Source organism: Oculina patagonica, chromosome 6 (genome assembly GCF_052425735.1).
Source record: "Oculina patagonica isolate OP01 chromosome 6, crgOcupat, whole genome shotgun sequence".
In the NCBI taxonomy this organism is placed as follows: domain Eukaryota; kingdom Metazoa; phylum Cnidaria; class Anthozoa; order Scleractinia; family Oculinidae; genus Oculina; species Oculina patagonica.
The window spans coordinates 37,000,190-37,015,737 of NC_135763.1; the positions used below are offsets into that span (position 1 = coordinate 37,000,190).

At 38.5% G+C, this 15,548-nt stretch overlaps 1 protein-coding gene across 1 annotated transcript in view; it reads right to left on the bottom strand.

The window, feature by feature from the left end:
• The window catches only part of LOC144657578 (urease subunit alpha-like), a 27,086-nt gene continuing 11,538 nt past the window's right edge, over positions 1–15,548 (bottom strand). Inside the window, exons 12-27 of the mRNA XM_078517927.1 lie at positions 15,100–15,162; positions 14,470–14,623; positions 13,768–13,822; positions 13,514–13,563; positions 13,312–13,384; positions 12,755–12,836; positions 11,979–12,044; positions 11,689–11,867; positions 10,139–10,253; positions 9,950–10,039; positions 9,161–9,259; positions 7,348–7,447; positions 6,095–6,201; positions 5,406–5,470; positions 1,696–1,754; positions 1–1,024 (exon numbers count right to left, since the gene is read on the bottom strand). Coding sequence (XP_078374053.1) covers positions 906–1,024; positions 1,696–1,754; positions 5,406–5,470; positions 6,095–6,201; positions 7,348–7,447; positions 9,161–9,259; positions 9,950–10,039; positions 10,139–10,253; positions 11,689–11,867; positions 11,979–12,044; positions 12,755–12,836; positions 13,312–13,384; positions 13,514–13,563; positions 13,768–13,822; positions 14,470–14,623; positions 15,100–15,162 — 1,476 coding nt within the window. The 3' untranslated portion in view covers positions 1–905. The remainder of the gene's footprint in view (positions 1,025–1,695; positions 1,755–5,405; positions 5,471–6,094; positions 6,202–7,347; positions 7,448–9,160; positions 9,260–9,949; positions 10,040–10,138; positions 10,254–11,688; positions 11,868–11,978; positions 12,045–12,754; positions 12,837–13,311; positions 13,385–13,513; positions 13,564–13,767; positions 13,823–14,469; positions 14,624–15,099; positions 15,163–15,548) is intronic.

Genomic DNA, 15,548 nt, shown 5'->3' on the forward strand with positions numbered 1-15,548 from the left:
TTCTTCTAACATAACATCCCAGGCAGTGTTTATTGAAACACCAATAAACCATACATACAACAAAATTTCATTTCATTATTAACAGTTTTAGCTTTAACCCAATCACATCATTCTCCTGCTTCAGGGAGCCTCAGCTTGCTAAATTATAACAATGAATTTATTTTAAAACTAACTACTTAGACTTTTACAAAGTCCTTTGACAATAGTTTACACCCATGGCGGTTGCTTTGCGACTCACTTTAACACTTGACGATGCATTTTGGCTTGCTATGCCTGCTGGTACTCTTAACAGAGGGTGACTTGGTGCAAGTCTACTAACTACTATAAGTTACAAACTATTAATGCTATATTAATTTGCTAATTAAAACTAATTTGTCTTGAAAGACCAAAATTTGCTTATTTTTGTTCAGAAGCCTGGTATTTACTTTCAAAAATATTATATTGAAGCATGAATGAAAGTCAGCAAAATCATGGTGTTTAATGTCATCAAATTATAAAATATAACTTTTTCCCCCCTTTACAGGTAACATTGATTCACTTCATCAATATATACTATATACTATATTGATTAACGTGTTCTGCTTGATATTGCTAAAGAAACAGATTGTTAACACTAGATTACTGCAGTAAGCAGGTTAACCCATTTTTAGAAAATAAAATATTGTATTGAAGCATGAATAAAGTTAGCAAAATCATGGTGTTATGTCAATCAAATTATAAAATGTAACTTTACAATAAAGCTATATCCTTTACAATAAAGCTATATTATTATCCCTTGTACAGGTAACATTGATTCACTTTGAACATCAATATACTATATACTATATTGATTAATGTGGTCTGCTTGATATTGCTAGAGAAACAGATTGTTAACAGATTACTGCAGTAAGCAGGTTAACCCATTTTTAGAAAATAAAAAATCTCTGAGCCATAGGGATGGTTTCTGCTGGACTGCATGTGATGTGTTTTCTGTTGGCTGGCTTCTCACTGTCAACAATATGCACCTTGTATGTCTGGGGATCAACTGCAAAAGATAATGAAATTTATTTACTTATTGCATGTACGTAGTTTGACAATATTATTCCATGAGCAGTGATGCAGTCTGGTTTTTTTTTTTTCTGTCAAGAGCCAAACATAGACAATATGCAAAAAGTGAAGTGAAATAACTGTAAATGCTACATCCACACACTACATTTGTGGCCATGTATGCAATATATATATATATAACTGTGCGTAGAAATGATGGCAAATGTCTCATATATAATAATGAGCATATCAGTACTAATACCAGCAATAGCAACTGCATGATGCTCAAATTCAAAGGCCCGCTGCTGCAGCTGGTAACCAAACAGATTCCATGAATTTTGAGCACATTAACAGAGTTACGACAACACATTCTGTTTCTCTGATTAATTCAACCCTCCAAGTTTATTTTTTCCTTAGTGGCCATTTGGCCACCGACTGCTGCAGTTTGGTCGCCAGCGAAAAATTTTAGTCACTAAATAAGCTCATGCTTTCAATCCTTTTTCTCAATTTTAGTTGCCAGGCTGGCGACTTTGGTTTTAATTTAGTCACCAACTCCAAAATTTTAGTCGCCATGGTGACTAAAATCGTTTAACTTGGAGGGTTGATTAATATATAAATTCTTTTAATTCTTTTATCTTAAGTGGATTTAATGCAGTGATAACATTTTACCTGTAAGCTTGGGCAAATAGTTGTTTAAAACCATGTCTCTCTTTTTCACTGTGCGGCACCTGCAAATGGAGATTGTTAAATCATTGTTAGTAAAACAGTGTTTTATGCAGGCGCGTAGGAGGGGGGGGGGGGGGTTCGAAGGGTTCGAACGAAACCCCCCTTTGGAAGTCAATAATGGAGGACTGAAAACACAAACTGTTGATTTTCAGCTTTTAGCAAATAGTGGGAGGATGGAAAACAAACTTTGAGCGTCAAATTACCCTGCAAGAAAACACTAAAAGTGTCGGGAAAATATTAAATTGTTAGGAGAATGGGTACAAGTGAAATTCGAGAACCTTTCATGAAGTATAGAGTTCAATCAAAGATCTCTTCGAGATATCGACTTTTTTTTGCATGAAGTTAGTATGAGTAGAAGGTTTATACTGGGCATTGTTGTTCGAACATATCATGGAAGAATTCAAACGTCTTTCAGTTCAAGCATTTTTTTTTATTTTCGCGGAGGAAATGCTGTATTTGTCAGTCGCGACGGCTGGGTGATTTGCGACTCATATACTTTGGCTTGGTTAAAAATGGACAGGTAAACTTTGACGTTTGCCTTTAATCCAAATAGTTGTTTCCTTTCGAGTTAGAAAGATTTCTACTTGGCTTAATGCAGGGTTCTCGATAAAGGTTACGCATGACAGAGTTACCTTTTGTCTCGTCACGCAATCTTAAACCCACATATTTGAGAAGTAAATTTTCGTTTGGATATTACCAAAAGCCGCTTCTTCTCGCGTTATTCTTTACCTTACGGCTACACATGCCATTTCTAACAACTACATTTCCAGTAAAACAGTTGCTGTTTATTTTTCTAATGGCGATGCATTATTTTCTGAATACATTCTTCATATATACCCACACCCCCGGCCCACACCGAAAAGGAATCCATTGAATTGAGAACGCGAATAAATAATTATTTACTCGTGTTTAGCGTGACTAACGCAATAGATTGTCGCGAAAACAAATCCTTTGGGTTGAATATTAGTGCCGCTTTACTCGTGTTTAGCGTGACTAACACAATAGATTGTCGCGAAAACAAATCCTTTAGGTTATGAGTAGAAGGTTTATCCTGGGCATTGTTGTTCGAACATATCATGGAAGAATTCAAACGCTTTAGACTGTGAAAGACTTAAACGTTGCCTTCATGGGCCTAACCACTCACATTCTCGACTAGTTGTGTCATATCTCATTTGAGATACTCACGCATAAAAATAATTGTTATATAACATTTATACATGTGACAAGTCACGTTTTTAACATGAGATCACAAGTGTTGACGCAATACTAATGAGAGACCCTTTCATCACCCACAGCGGAATATGTGACAGGTCACGTCTTTAATACGAGATCACAAGTGTTGACGCAATACTAATGAGAGACCCTTTCATCACCCACAGCGGAATATGTAACAGGTCACGTCTTTAACACGAGATCACAAGTGTTGACGCAATACTAATGAGAGACCCTTTCATCACCCACAGCGGAATATGTAACAGGTCACGTCTTTAACACGAGATCACAAGTGTTGACGCAATACTAATGAGAGACCCTTTCATCACCCACAGCGGAATATGTAACAGGTCACGTCTTTAACACGAGATCACAAGTGTTGACGCAATACTAATGAGAGACCCTTTCATCACCCACAGCGGAATATGTAACAGGTCACGTCTTTAACACGAGATCACAAGTGTTGACGCAATACTAATGAGAGACCCTTTCATCACCCACAGCGGAATATGTGACAGGTCACGTCTTTAACACGAGATCGCAAGTGTTGACGCAATACTAATAAGAGACCCTTTCATCACCCACAGCGGAATATGTGACAGGTCACGTCTTTAACACGAGATCGCAAGTGTTGACGCAATACTAATAAGAGACCCTTTCATCACCCACAGCGGAAAGAAATCCCTTGAGAAATTAAAACAGTCCCTTGAGAAATTAAAAAAAGTCCCTTGAGAGTTAACAAGAATGTTCCAAATTTTGCCCAACATAACTGCTATTCTCCTACTTTCGCTTGTAAACAAGCAAAAAAAGTCGAAAAAAATGGTGTCTAAACGATCAGCCGGACGATTCAGCTTTTATTTTAAGTTATTTCCGAAAGGTAAGTGACTAAATATTGTTGTTATGACTAAAAATACGTGTTATTTTACAGTCCATGGAGTTTGAAATATTGACGTGCAAAATGCTGAAATAGCATTTCTGGGCATCTAGATTTCATAATATTCTGGAGGGACTCTCTCCTCCATCGAGGTTCCTGATGGGGCGTTGTAAAAATCCGCTGGGCAAGGTGAGTGCAGGTGCGCAAAAGATCGAGATCCACTTCGCGGGGAACCTCTGCCAGAAGCTTGTCGTTTTCTCAAACATCCTTGTCGTTTTCTGGTACATTGATGAATTTCTAAGCCCTGCCGACTTTGGCAGCTTGAAACTTGGCAAAAAACAGCGGAAAGTTTGTTACTTCAAGTAGGGACCGTTATTTCTCCATTTTTTCTGAAGAAAAGCAAAAATCTTTGTATCCGAAGTCCCCCCCCCCCTGAAACTTGTGAGGAGTCGTGTGGGAAGTTTGTTGTTCTATGGAGGTCAAGCATGAGTTGGGAAAAACTTCAAGTAGCTTGACTTCCCACTCGAGGAGATATCTGTTGATGGTAAATATACTTCTTGTATTTCTTGTAATTCGTGTTTAATTTCCTACATGTTGCAGTTCACTTTAAATATCTACCAGTTTAATGTCTTTGATCATTTGATCGAGTATAAACACAACAACCACAAAGCAACCATTATTTCGTACAGAAAAATGCGAGTGAGATGAGTGTGTGCATAGTTTCTACACAAGTTTTAGCAGCTGTTTACGAAGATCTAGAAACAGAGTTTAAGGTTATGCTTCGATTGGTTTAATTAGTTCGTACGGCAAAGAATTGATGTTGAAACTTCGCAATCGAATGCCCACCTGAGAATCTGTTTATACGTATCTGAATTTAACATGCTTCAAAACAAACCTACTTGTTCTCTTCTCTTTCAGGAAAGAATTAATCCGTTTGTAGAAGTTTCAGCTGCCAGAAGTTTCCAAATCGAATCCTTTGCTTGTTGAATTTGTTGTTCGCCACACAACAAAACAGATTTAATAAAACTGCAATCTTTGAGCAAAATATAACATTTCCACATTTCCACGCCGTCACCTAAATGTGTTCTTGTTGACTCTGCTTGTCGTGCATCGCGTAATTAACTTTAGAACCGATTCTAGACATGCTATTAGCAGTTATTTCACTGACATATGGTAGTAACATATACACCACCCCCGGTGAGGAACACTAATGGAAAGGTTACCTCCCCCGGATGGCGGCCATATTGGGTGTGACATCTGGCAGAGGCTCCCGCGGCCGCTCTCGCCGTTTTATTTCGCCTGCACTCTTTTCGTACAGCGGACTCTCCCCACCAAAAACCTCTCTGAGGAGCCTCTGCGGAGGAGAGAGCTGGAGGGACATGCCCCCAGACCCCCTTAGTCTAAAACCTTAACCTCAACCTTTTTAAACAATATACATGACAAAATCATCTTGTAATCTTAACTAATGTTCCGTCAAATTTTTTTAACTTATCTGTGAACCGTCTCCGAGTGTTGGATCGCAAGTCAATCTGTAGATGATTTTATAAATTATAATCATTTCACTTACCCTTTTACTGCAACAGTTTTCTTGCTGATACCATATGTCTGGCAAACATTATGCTTACTGCATTCCTACAAACACACCAAAAGAACATTCAAGTAAAATTAGTCGGGACTTAAACTTTATTGATATCCAGAAAGTAACTATGCACCACCAGTAACTCATCTTTTTGCTCCAAGGAAGGGAAATAAAGGGCGGATTTAATCTTGGTGGTGGATATACGCATTCCAAAATACTCTAAAATACAGTATAATGAAGTATAATTAAATTATTAAGATAGCTCAATCTTCTGATCCATATTATCCTGAAGCTTGCCCCCATCCCCCCTCAGCCCTCAGGGGGGGACAAGAATCTGAAAAGGGCAGGGATGCTTGTTGTCTCGCTTAGGATTGTAAATTTCACATTTTTGGTCTTGCTTAGGGTGTTCCTGGCAAAACACCAATATTTATTGTCATAATGGTCTCGTTTTGGTATCTTTTAGGGGTCAAGAAAAGCTTGAGCCACACCCAGATTGGACTCTTTTAGGGGTTCTTTTCAAAATCCCTGCCTCCAGCTTTCATATAGGAGTCCACCCTGGGTTGTTTCCTTATCATTTACAATCACCATCTCTTTTAAAGTTCTTAACCTAAGAAAATTTATCCACAGATCAGTAAAAGTAGTGCATCAAATATCATGCCAGAGCATCCTAAATTTACCTCACTAACAAATATAACAGAGTTAGCTCCAACAGCAGCCCCGAAGGCGCCAAACATGGGGCGTGGCTTGACAGGCTGGGGGGTTGGTATGGAGGCATTGGGATTTCCTGTTGAAAACAAACAAGAAATTGTTTAATCTAAACAAGCTGACATCTATCTTCCTGTACAGAATTGATTTCCCCTTTGAGAGACATCTAAAGAGTTTTTGTAGTGTCTCAACTGATTGTACTGTTTTCTACTCTTGGTTTTGAATTTCCATTTAAAAACATCAAACAACCCATGAAGGCACAGAGAAACTTTTTGTAGAGCTATTAAATAATTAATCAAAACTATAACAAAATTCTCGAACGTGATTGGTTATCAGCAGCCCGATTTGAGCACTAATAATGATAATGATAATGAATTTATATAGCGCATTTTTCATGTGTATATGTTCAAATGCGCTGTACACCAGACCACAACACCGGGAGCTTCGTGCCCTACTCTTTTCGAATAGTGTGTGGGTTCTTTAACGTCCCCTGTTATAAGACTGAAGATACAGGAGACGGGACCTACGGTTTATCGTCCTTTTCCGAGAAGACTAGAATGTCTAACCATTTGCAGATTTAATTACAAAGGCAGCACATTCTCCTCAGTTATTTTAAGACCCTGAGTGTTGGTCCGGTCTGGGGTTCGAACCCACGACCTCCCGCACAGCAGTCCGGCGCTCTACCAACTGAGCTAACCAGGCAGCGGTTAAGATAATTAATAGAACAGTGTACGCGTCATGCTTGTAATTGGACAGTGTAATAGGACAGTTTACGTGTCATGCCTGTGTAATTAGACAGTACGTGTCATTTTGCGCGCGCTGTTGTTGTGCATTTGTTGAGTAGACTGTTATGTTTTTCAATATTCATAAAGACTATTCAACCGAAGGTTAGTTTCTTTCTCAAATTTTGTTGTGACCTGTAACAGGACGTGACGTGACGTGACCTGTAACAGGACTTCGTGGAGTCCAATTCTGTCTGTAATCATACTCGTGATTAAACAAATCGGACTCCCACTTCGCGGTCGTCCGATTTTGTTAATCACTCGTATGATTACAGACCGAATTGGACTCCACTCAGTCCTATTACCATTATTAATTAATCAGGTCAAATGGAATTGTTCAGGCCAAATATCAGATAATAAGCATAACATATACCAAAATATTATTTAAATAATAATTATTTTATTGTTAGTAATAGTTCTATTTTATAACAAATAGTTTTTACCCATTTGTGACCAAGCAATTTGACCTCCTTTCACTACAATCTCTGGCTTGGCGCCAAACAGTGCTGGATTCCATAGCACTAAATCAGCCAGCTTTCCAACCTGAGAATAATTATAATAGAAAATAAATCACATTTCCTGGAAAACGAAAATTGAGAGGACTAATCAGAAAGTGATCTCCAGTGGCTCGAGCTAGAAAACAAACAAAGCTGCAAGCTATACAGTGTTTCTTGCATTTGCACCTTGCACTCTACAGATTGAATTGATTGAAAGATAAACAATTTTCAACTTTTCTATTCCCTTTGTCTTTGCATTTGTCTAGCTTTGTTATTTCTAATGACATGACGGTGCCATTTACTTAGTATACCATTATTATAGTAGAATTCCTCCAATCAATCAACCAACCAACAAACAAACCAGTCATTCATTCAATCAATCAATTAATCAATCAATTGACCAACCAATCATTCATTCAATCAATCAATTAATCAATCAAATGACCAACCAATCATTCATTCAATCAATCAATTAATCAATCAATTGACCAACCAATCATTCCGTCAGTCAAACTTTATTGTACAAGGGTGGTAATAAAATCAAAGATCTCTTCGAGATATCGACTTTTTTTTGCATGAAGTTAGTATGAGTAGAAGGTTTATCCTGGACATTGTTGTTCGAACATATCATGGAAGAATTCAAACGTCTTTCAGTTCAAGCATTTTTTTTTATTTTCGCGGAGAAAATGCTGTATTTGTCAGTCGCGACGGCTGGGTGCTTTGCGACTCATATACTTTGGCTTGATTAAAAATGGTAAACTTTGACGTTTGCCTTTAATCCAAATAGTTGTTTCCTTTCGAGTTAGAAAGATTTCTACTCGGCTTAATGCTGGGTTCTCGATAAAGGTTACGCACAACAGAGTTACCTTTTGTCTCGTCACGCAATCTTAACCCCACATTGAGAAGTAAATTTTTGTTTGGATATTACCAAAAGCCGCTTCTCCTCACGTTATTCTTTACCTTACGGCTACACATGCCATTTCTAACGACTACATTTCCAGTAAAACAGTTGCTGTTTATTTTTCTAATGGCGATGCATTAACTTCTGAACAGAAGCAAAACCGTTTAGCGTTTACTGCTTCCACCGGAAGTAATTTAACAACAGGCTACAAAAACACTTGTAAATATCACTTGACACATTTAATGATGTTGCAATTCTAAATTGTGCAACTCAGCAGAAACAATCAATTGTCACGAAATGAGTTCCCTTTGGTTAACTATTAGCAACGTTTTAGTGTGTAAAAGACTTGTACCAGTACAAATTTGCGTCGTTAATCGTTTTAGGTTAAATTAATATTAGCGCCTAAAGACTTGTACCAGTACAAATTGCGTTCTTAATCATTTTAAACTTCGCTGCCTTCGAGCGCTGAACCCCTTACATTCTTAATTGGTTATGTGACGTAAGATTTGGGCTACTCACGTTTTTGATTGTTATATAACGTTTGTAAATTTGACAAGTCACGTTTTTTCTACAAGAACGGAAGTGCTGAAGCACAACTATAGAGTGACACTTTACAAGTCACACGCTTTGATCACCCACAGCGGAAAGTATTCCCTTGAGAAATTAAAACAGTCCCTTGAGAGTTAACAAGAATGTGGTTCCTTCCGGTTGGCTTCCGGTTCCAGATTCCCCCACATAACTGCTATTCTCCTTATTTTTGCTTGTAAACAAGCAAAACAGTCAAAAAAATGGGGCTATTACAGTGTTTGAAACATGACCTCTGTGTTACCCATACAATGCACTGATTTTGGTACCAACCTCTACAGATCCAATATGGTGTGCCATTCCATGTGCTAAAGCTGGGTTTATTGTGTACTTGGCTATGTAACGGCGCACACGAATATTGTCATTGCTCCCCTGTAACAAAAGGAATTAAAGATTCCATCAAATTTGTTGTTGTTGCTGTTGTAGTGAATCACAGGTATAGCTCCTTGGCCATACCCTTCATGTTGCATGTAAGTACGAACGACCACTTTCTTTAGGATGTTAAGGCCACATCACCAAACTTTGTGTAGGACTTTCCTCTAGCCTTTGCTGTGACCATCAGATCTTATTGGGTCATTAAGGGTCCTGTTTGTCATTCTTTCCAGTAACAAAACAGTATTAATAAGGGACCTTCGCATTAAAAGCTTCAGATCAAAAAAATAGTAGAAGTACAAATACTAACATATCTCGGTGCCAACCATTTCATCGATCTCATTACCCTTTGCTTCCACTGGTGACGTGCACTATTGGGGGGGAGGGGTTGTACTCCGATCCCCATAATGGCCTTTAATTTACAGGGAGGCTCCACCAGAAAGGGGTACCTTTTCTGTTAAAATGGTATATAAAAGGGTAAGGGGTTCAACAACGGGGCGTTGCCTCCCTGTATAAAACATTTTTGAGTACTCTCCCCCCCCCCCCCCGCCCGGGTCAGTGACAGGGAGGAGGGCTCTGTGAACAAGATTGGCCCCAAAGTTGAAAGTTACTGTTGATTATATTCACACATTTTGCCCAGCTATTGTTTAACCCAGGAAAACATTTTATTATACAATCATAATTATTTACCGTTTCTTCAGCAAGCCTTCCTCTGAGTTTCTTCATCTTATCAGCTGTTTGCCATGTGCGACAGATCACCTCACCAACACGACCCATGGCCTGCAATGACAAGTATCATAACAACAATGAAGTTCTCACATAGCATGGTCTTAATGAAAGTATATCTCTGGAATGCAGTGGGACTGTACTGATTGTTACCTGTGAATCTGAGGATATGATACTAATGGCCCCCATGTCATGAAGAATGTCTTCTGCAGCAATTGTTTCTGCTCTGATTCGAGATTCTGCAAATGCTACATCCTCCTTCAGATTTCTGTATGTCAGAAAGTTGGAAATGTCAAATCATCCCAAAAATCATTGAATATGTTCTGCTATTTAAAGCACAGAGCATTGAACTTGTTCTAGTATTAAAAAAAAAGTCTTAAGTTAACAATAAAGTTAAAATTGCTAAGAAACAAAACAATTTAATGCAAAACATCATGGGGAAACATGTACAGGCTGAAACAAATTTATTGCTAGCTTCTTTTCCTAATTCATATGCCTTCATTGTCTGTTATAGTTAAAACTCTTACAAGGTGATACCGGCACCTAAGTTACGAACAGAAAAGTGTCCACTTAGAAAGGGTTAAAATGTCGGTGTGTGGCTTTAGGGATCATGACATACTCTGGGATACTCTGTATAGTGGACTCATACAGGGAGCTCCGCCTAAAAGGGCACCCAGTGAAAGGCTTGGGATTTCACAAGTTGAAGTATAGAGAATAGACTGACAGAGCAGGGTTGGAAACTAAAATTTCGGAGCACTCGCCATCTGGGCGAGTGACCTTCAAATTGCGCTCGCCCAGATAAATTTTCTCTCGCCCAGTCTCCTCCATTAAAGAAAGGAAAATTTAGCCCCCCCTCCTCTAACAATTTTAACCACGTTCAATACTCATTGTGCCACAGTGGTGGTCGATCATGATACAGACTGCAATCTAATTCTTGAATGAAAAATCGCCAAAAAAGACCTTACTTTACAATTTAACCATGAGCATGCTTACTTCAAAAGTTGATACGCAGTTTTCAATTTGATACATCTTCCCAAATTCCTGTATGTTGCAAGCAAAGTGTCGAAATTGTACAGAAAAAGAGGCAGGAAAAGCAATCTTGCCGCGTTTCGTGGATCAGTGGACGCTTATTTTGAAAACTATAATCTGGATATGAAAATCCTACTCGCCAAACTGGGCAAGTGATCCGTGATTTGTACTCGCCCGACAGTTTTCACACTCGCCTGGGCGAGTGGGCGAGCGCTAATTTCCAACCCTGCTGAGGGAAACTGTCATTTTAGTTATGACCGTGCTTCGCTCTTTTGCTGTGAAATATTACTAATGAAGTTTTGCATAATATTAATAATAATAATAATATTAATAATAATAATTACTTTATTAACATGTCAGAAATAAACACTTACTAATTCATGCTCCGTTGATATAAGTAAGTGGCCTTAACAAACGAAACAACATTTCAACACAGTTTCAAACAATCAGATTATGGTACTTCATTGACATTGACCAGCATTGTCTTTTAAAGGACACAGGGGCATAACTTTTAACTCCGTTTTTGGAATTAAACATCCTAAGAAACCTGAAACTGACAGTAGCCTTTACAACCTCGTTTCCATTGTGTTATGTAAACAAACTATCATGGGTACTCCACTTTTCCTGGGCAATGTTTTTCAATGGGTGTCAATAATACTAAAAAAAATCCATACTTGTCTAGATGATGGCAGACCATCAGCATGTCCAAGTGCTCGTCAATAGTGTTGCGTGTAAACGGCCTGGTGGGGTTGGTTGATGATGGAATCACATTCTCTTCAGAGCACACCTTAATGATATCAGGGGCGTGGCCACCGCCTGCGCCTTCTGAGTGATACGTGTGAATTGTACGGCCCTGATAACACAATGACACAAGCTAAGCCATATGAAATAACTTTAGTTATTAATAATAATTGTACATGTATACAGTAATTTAAGCATACTTTCACAAACCCAACATATTTACCTTGAAAGCTTCTATTGACTGTTCAACACATGCCGATTCATTGAGTGTATCAGTGTGAATGGTGATCTGAAAAATATGTACATTTTTTTAAATTTAACCAAAAGTCATTTCTGCTTGTTAGATTTGCTTCACAGGTTGAACACTGCAATTTTACTCCTGATTTCTCAACTGTATTTCTCTTAAAAGTTTGACAAATAAATGATCCGCCGTTGATAAATTAGTTATAAGCAGGAATTGCTTAATAAACAGATACATGAAGAGGAAGTATTTTGGATTTAATCAGGTGGATTTCCAGAACTTCATAAATATCTGATTTGGAATTAACTAACAAATTCTCGTGGTATTACACAGTCTTCATCAACATCATCATCATTATCATCATCATCATCGGTCCTTATTTGCGACATTGGCCGCATAAGGCCTCATTCCACCTTCAAGTAGTCTGGAATTCCAGGACTGTTTGTGATCCATCGACCACCAACATTCCAAAGGAGTTCTGGCTTATACCAGTTTTTAAATTCTCAGGTATTCTGGTTTAACCCACCGACAGAAATCCTGGATGCATTCCAGTAAAAAACTGATCTGGGATACCATGGGAATTGCGGTGGTATTCTTAAACCCAGAGTAGACTGGAATTTCAGATCGAATCTGGCAAATGAATTTTCCCTGACTATTTTCACTAGCATTCTGTTGAAATTCTAGATGATTTTAAATTGGTGGAATTCTATATCACTGACCAGAATAATAATAATTATTAAAAATAGCAAAGTACTGACCTGCACATCATGTTTTTCAGCAGCAGTCAGGGCACAGTCAATTGCAGCGGGAGTGGTTCCCCAGTCCTCATGGAGTTTCAACCTTTAGCATATTAAATTCAAGACAGACAGGGTCATTTCCTAGCTAAGGTGTGCTAAAAAAGCCATTTTATGGATTTGCTTCCTTAAGTCAAACACTATATAGTTTTATTTACTCCCAATTTCTTAAACTTCTGATTTCTCAAATCAATTTTCATTTCCCTTGAAGGTTCAAGAAATCAGTCTTTTGACACTGCTATATATAATTAACACACATGCAGCCAAATTCTAGCAGGCCTGTGAATACAGCTGCCTTTCCGTGTTCCAACCCACTTGTTGCGTTCAGAGGGGAGAGACTCTCTCTTCCCTTCGAATGCAACAAGCAGGTCGTGGTGCAGAAAGGCAGCTGTCGCAGGCTTAAGTCACATTCAATTACAAATGCATAATTATCAAGTTCCCAGTGAGGGTTACTACAATCACTAGACACAACATTTCCTGTATTGTCATCAGTCCAAGGTTATAAATGCATGTAGTCTCACCCAATTGCACCCGCTTTTATCTGTTCCTCCAACTCCTCTGCAACACCACTAGACTTTGAAGTGTTTCCCTTTCCTAATAAAAGAAGAGTAATTAAGATCACATGCATGCAAGGTCTGGGTTATTACTCTTAAAGAGTATAACCTGAGTGTATCACAGTTTCACTGTTGCCATTAGTTAATTTCAAAAAGATACAGAACTCACCTGTGAACCCAAAGTTAAGGGGGAAACTGTCTGTGCTTTGAATCATTGCCCTGGAATCAAAATAAAATTAAGGACAGCATTTAAAATGTTTGCAACAGGCTAGAGTAGTAAGTACTGTCTGTTAGTTCACATTATAATTGTTGTCAGTGTAGAACAAGGAATACTGCAAAATGCATAACCGGAAAAGGCTAGGACTGTATCATGTGAATTCAATTATTTAATATTAGTTAATTGAAACGAACAAAATGCCATACTTAATATGGTTTGGTCCAGGGGTGCACGTTGTTGCACATGTACCAGTTGCAGGACCTATAACAAAAATTCAATATTTTTACCAGCTGGGATGTTGCATTCCTATCACCTTGAATTACTAGGGTAAGGTAGGTAAAGCCTGGATACAGGCCTACTGGCCCTAAATCAGGTAAGAGCTTATCCTGGTTTCAGTAGCAAGAAGTGACTGGTAGCATTTCTATCCCCCCCTGGATGGAATGCTAGTCCATTAAAGGGTTACTCCCAGCAGTAAAATAATTTGCCCGTACCTGATTTATACACCTGGGTGGAGAGAGGCACTATAAGAGTAGAGTCTTGCCCAAGAACACAAAACAATGAACCCGGCCAGGCCTAAAACCCAGAACGCTGGATCCAGAGTCCAGTGCACTAACCATTAGCCAAGACGACTGTGCCTCCTTAATTGCTATCTCAGTACAACATCAACATATGACAACTCCATGAAGAAAAAACAAAAACTGAACACATTTAAAGTGAACAATTTTTGTGTAACATAATCTTCCTTGAAAACAAAGTTGAACAAATCTTCCAGTCCAGATAAAGGACTCAGTAAAAAAATGTCAGGTATGTACTCCTAGTCTCCTAGTGCCCGCCTGAGGGAGGCCTGGGTCATAAGACAGCTTCCATTAAAAGAAAACAGCAAGATATATATAACACTCCTTTTGTACCTGTGCCACCTCCAACCATCGTTGTCAGTCCAGATGCAATGGCTTCTTCGGCAAGTTGTGGGCAGGTGAAGTGGATATGGGCATCAAACCCACCAGCAGTCAAGATAAGTCCTTCACCTGCTATAACTTCTGTGCCGACACCGCAAACCATTCCCTACCATGAAATAATTCATAATTACTGATTTTGCTTTCTTTTACTAACAAATCAGAGGATATCCCAGCAGATCAGAGAAGCCAGTCAGAAACACGAAGTAGGTGTTGATTTTCGCCCACTACCGGCTATATTTGACAACCCTGAATTAGTTACTTGGAAGTCAAATCCTTCTCCAGATCTATAGATGACTTCTGTGCCACGATCGCATAATAATTATTATATTCAGCATTAATCCCTACCATGAAACAACTAATATTATCTTAACTTTAGCCCTATGCACGCATTGCTTGCCTATGATACTAAATAATGTGGTGCTTGTTCCGCAGCAGTTATAATCAAAATTTAAAATATATCTATGCAAAATCGAGATTTTGTCAGCTTTGCAGCCTAGCTATTAACCAGAATGCACAGCGCTGCGACCAGACTTCCATTTAACACTCAAGATTGGGCACAGAAATGGTTAATATTTAACTAACCTCAGTGACTCCTGCCATGACATCTGGGTTGCCACCTTTTCCAACAGCAGAAATTAAACCATTCTAAATTGTGAAAACATACACAGTAAAATTGTTGAACTAATGTAAATGCTCCTAAACTGTTACACACCACAATTTCACAATGCAGTTTGACCAACAAAAGAAACACAAACAGATACTGGCATTCTGACTTATAAATAATAACTATTATAAGCTCTTCTCCAGCTCCACCTCAAGATTGTGTTACTTGTCTTTCCTTGTATAGGGAAGAAGTTCTTTTATTTAGCTATTTACAAGGGACAAGTGAGCTTTTCATCCACTTAATTGCTGAGCATGCATAGTCGCGTCGTGCGTCAAATTTCCGACACGTTTGACGCAAGCAAAATCTGACTTTACCAGATGTTCTCTACGAAAGTTGTGATGATCTGGGTAACAATGTACATGTATAT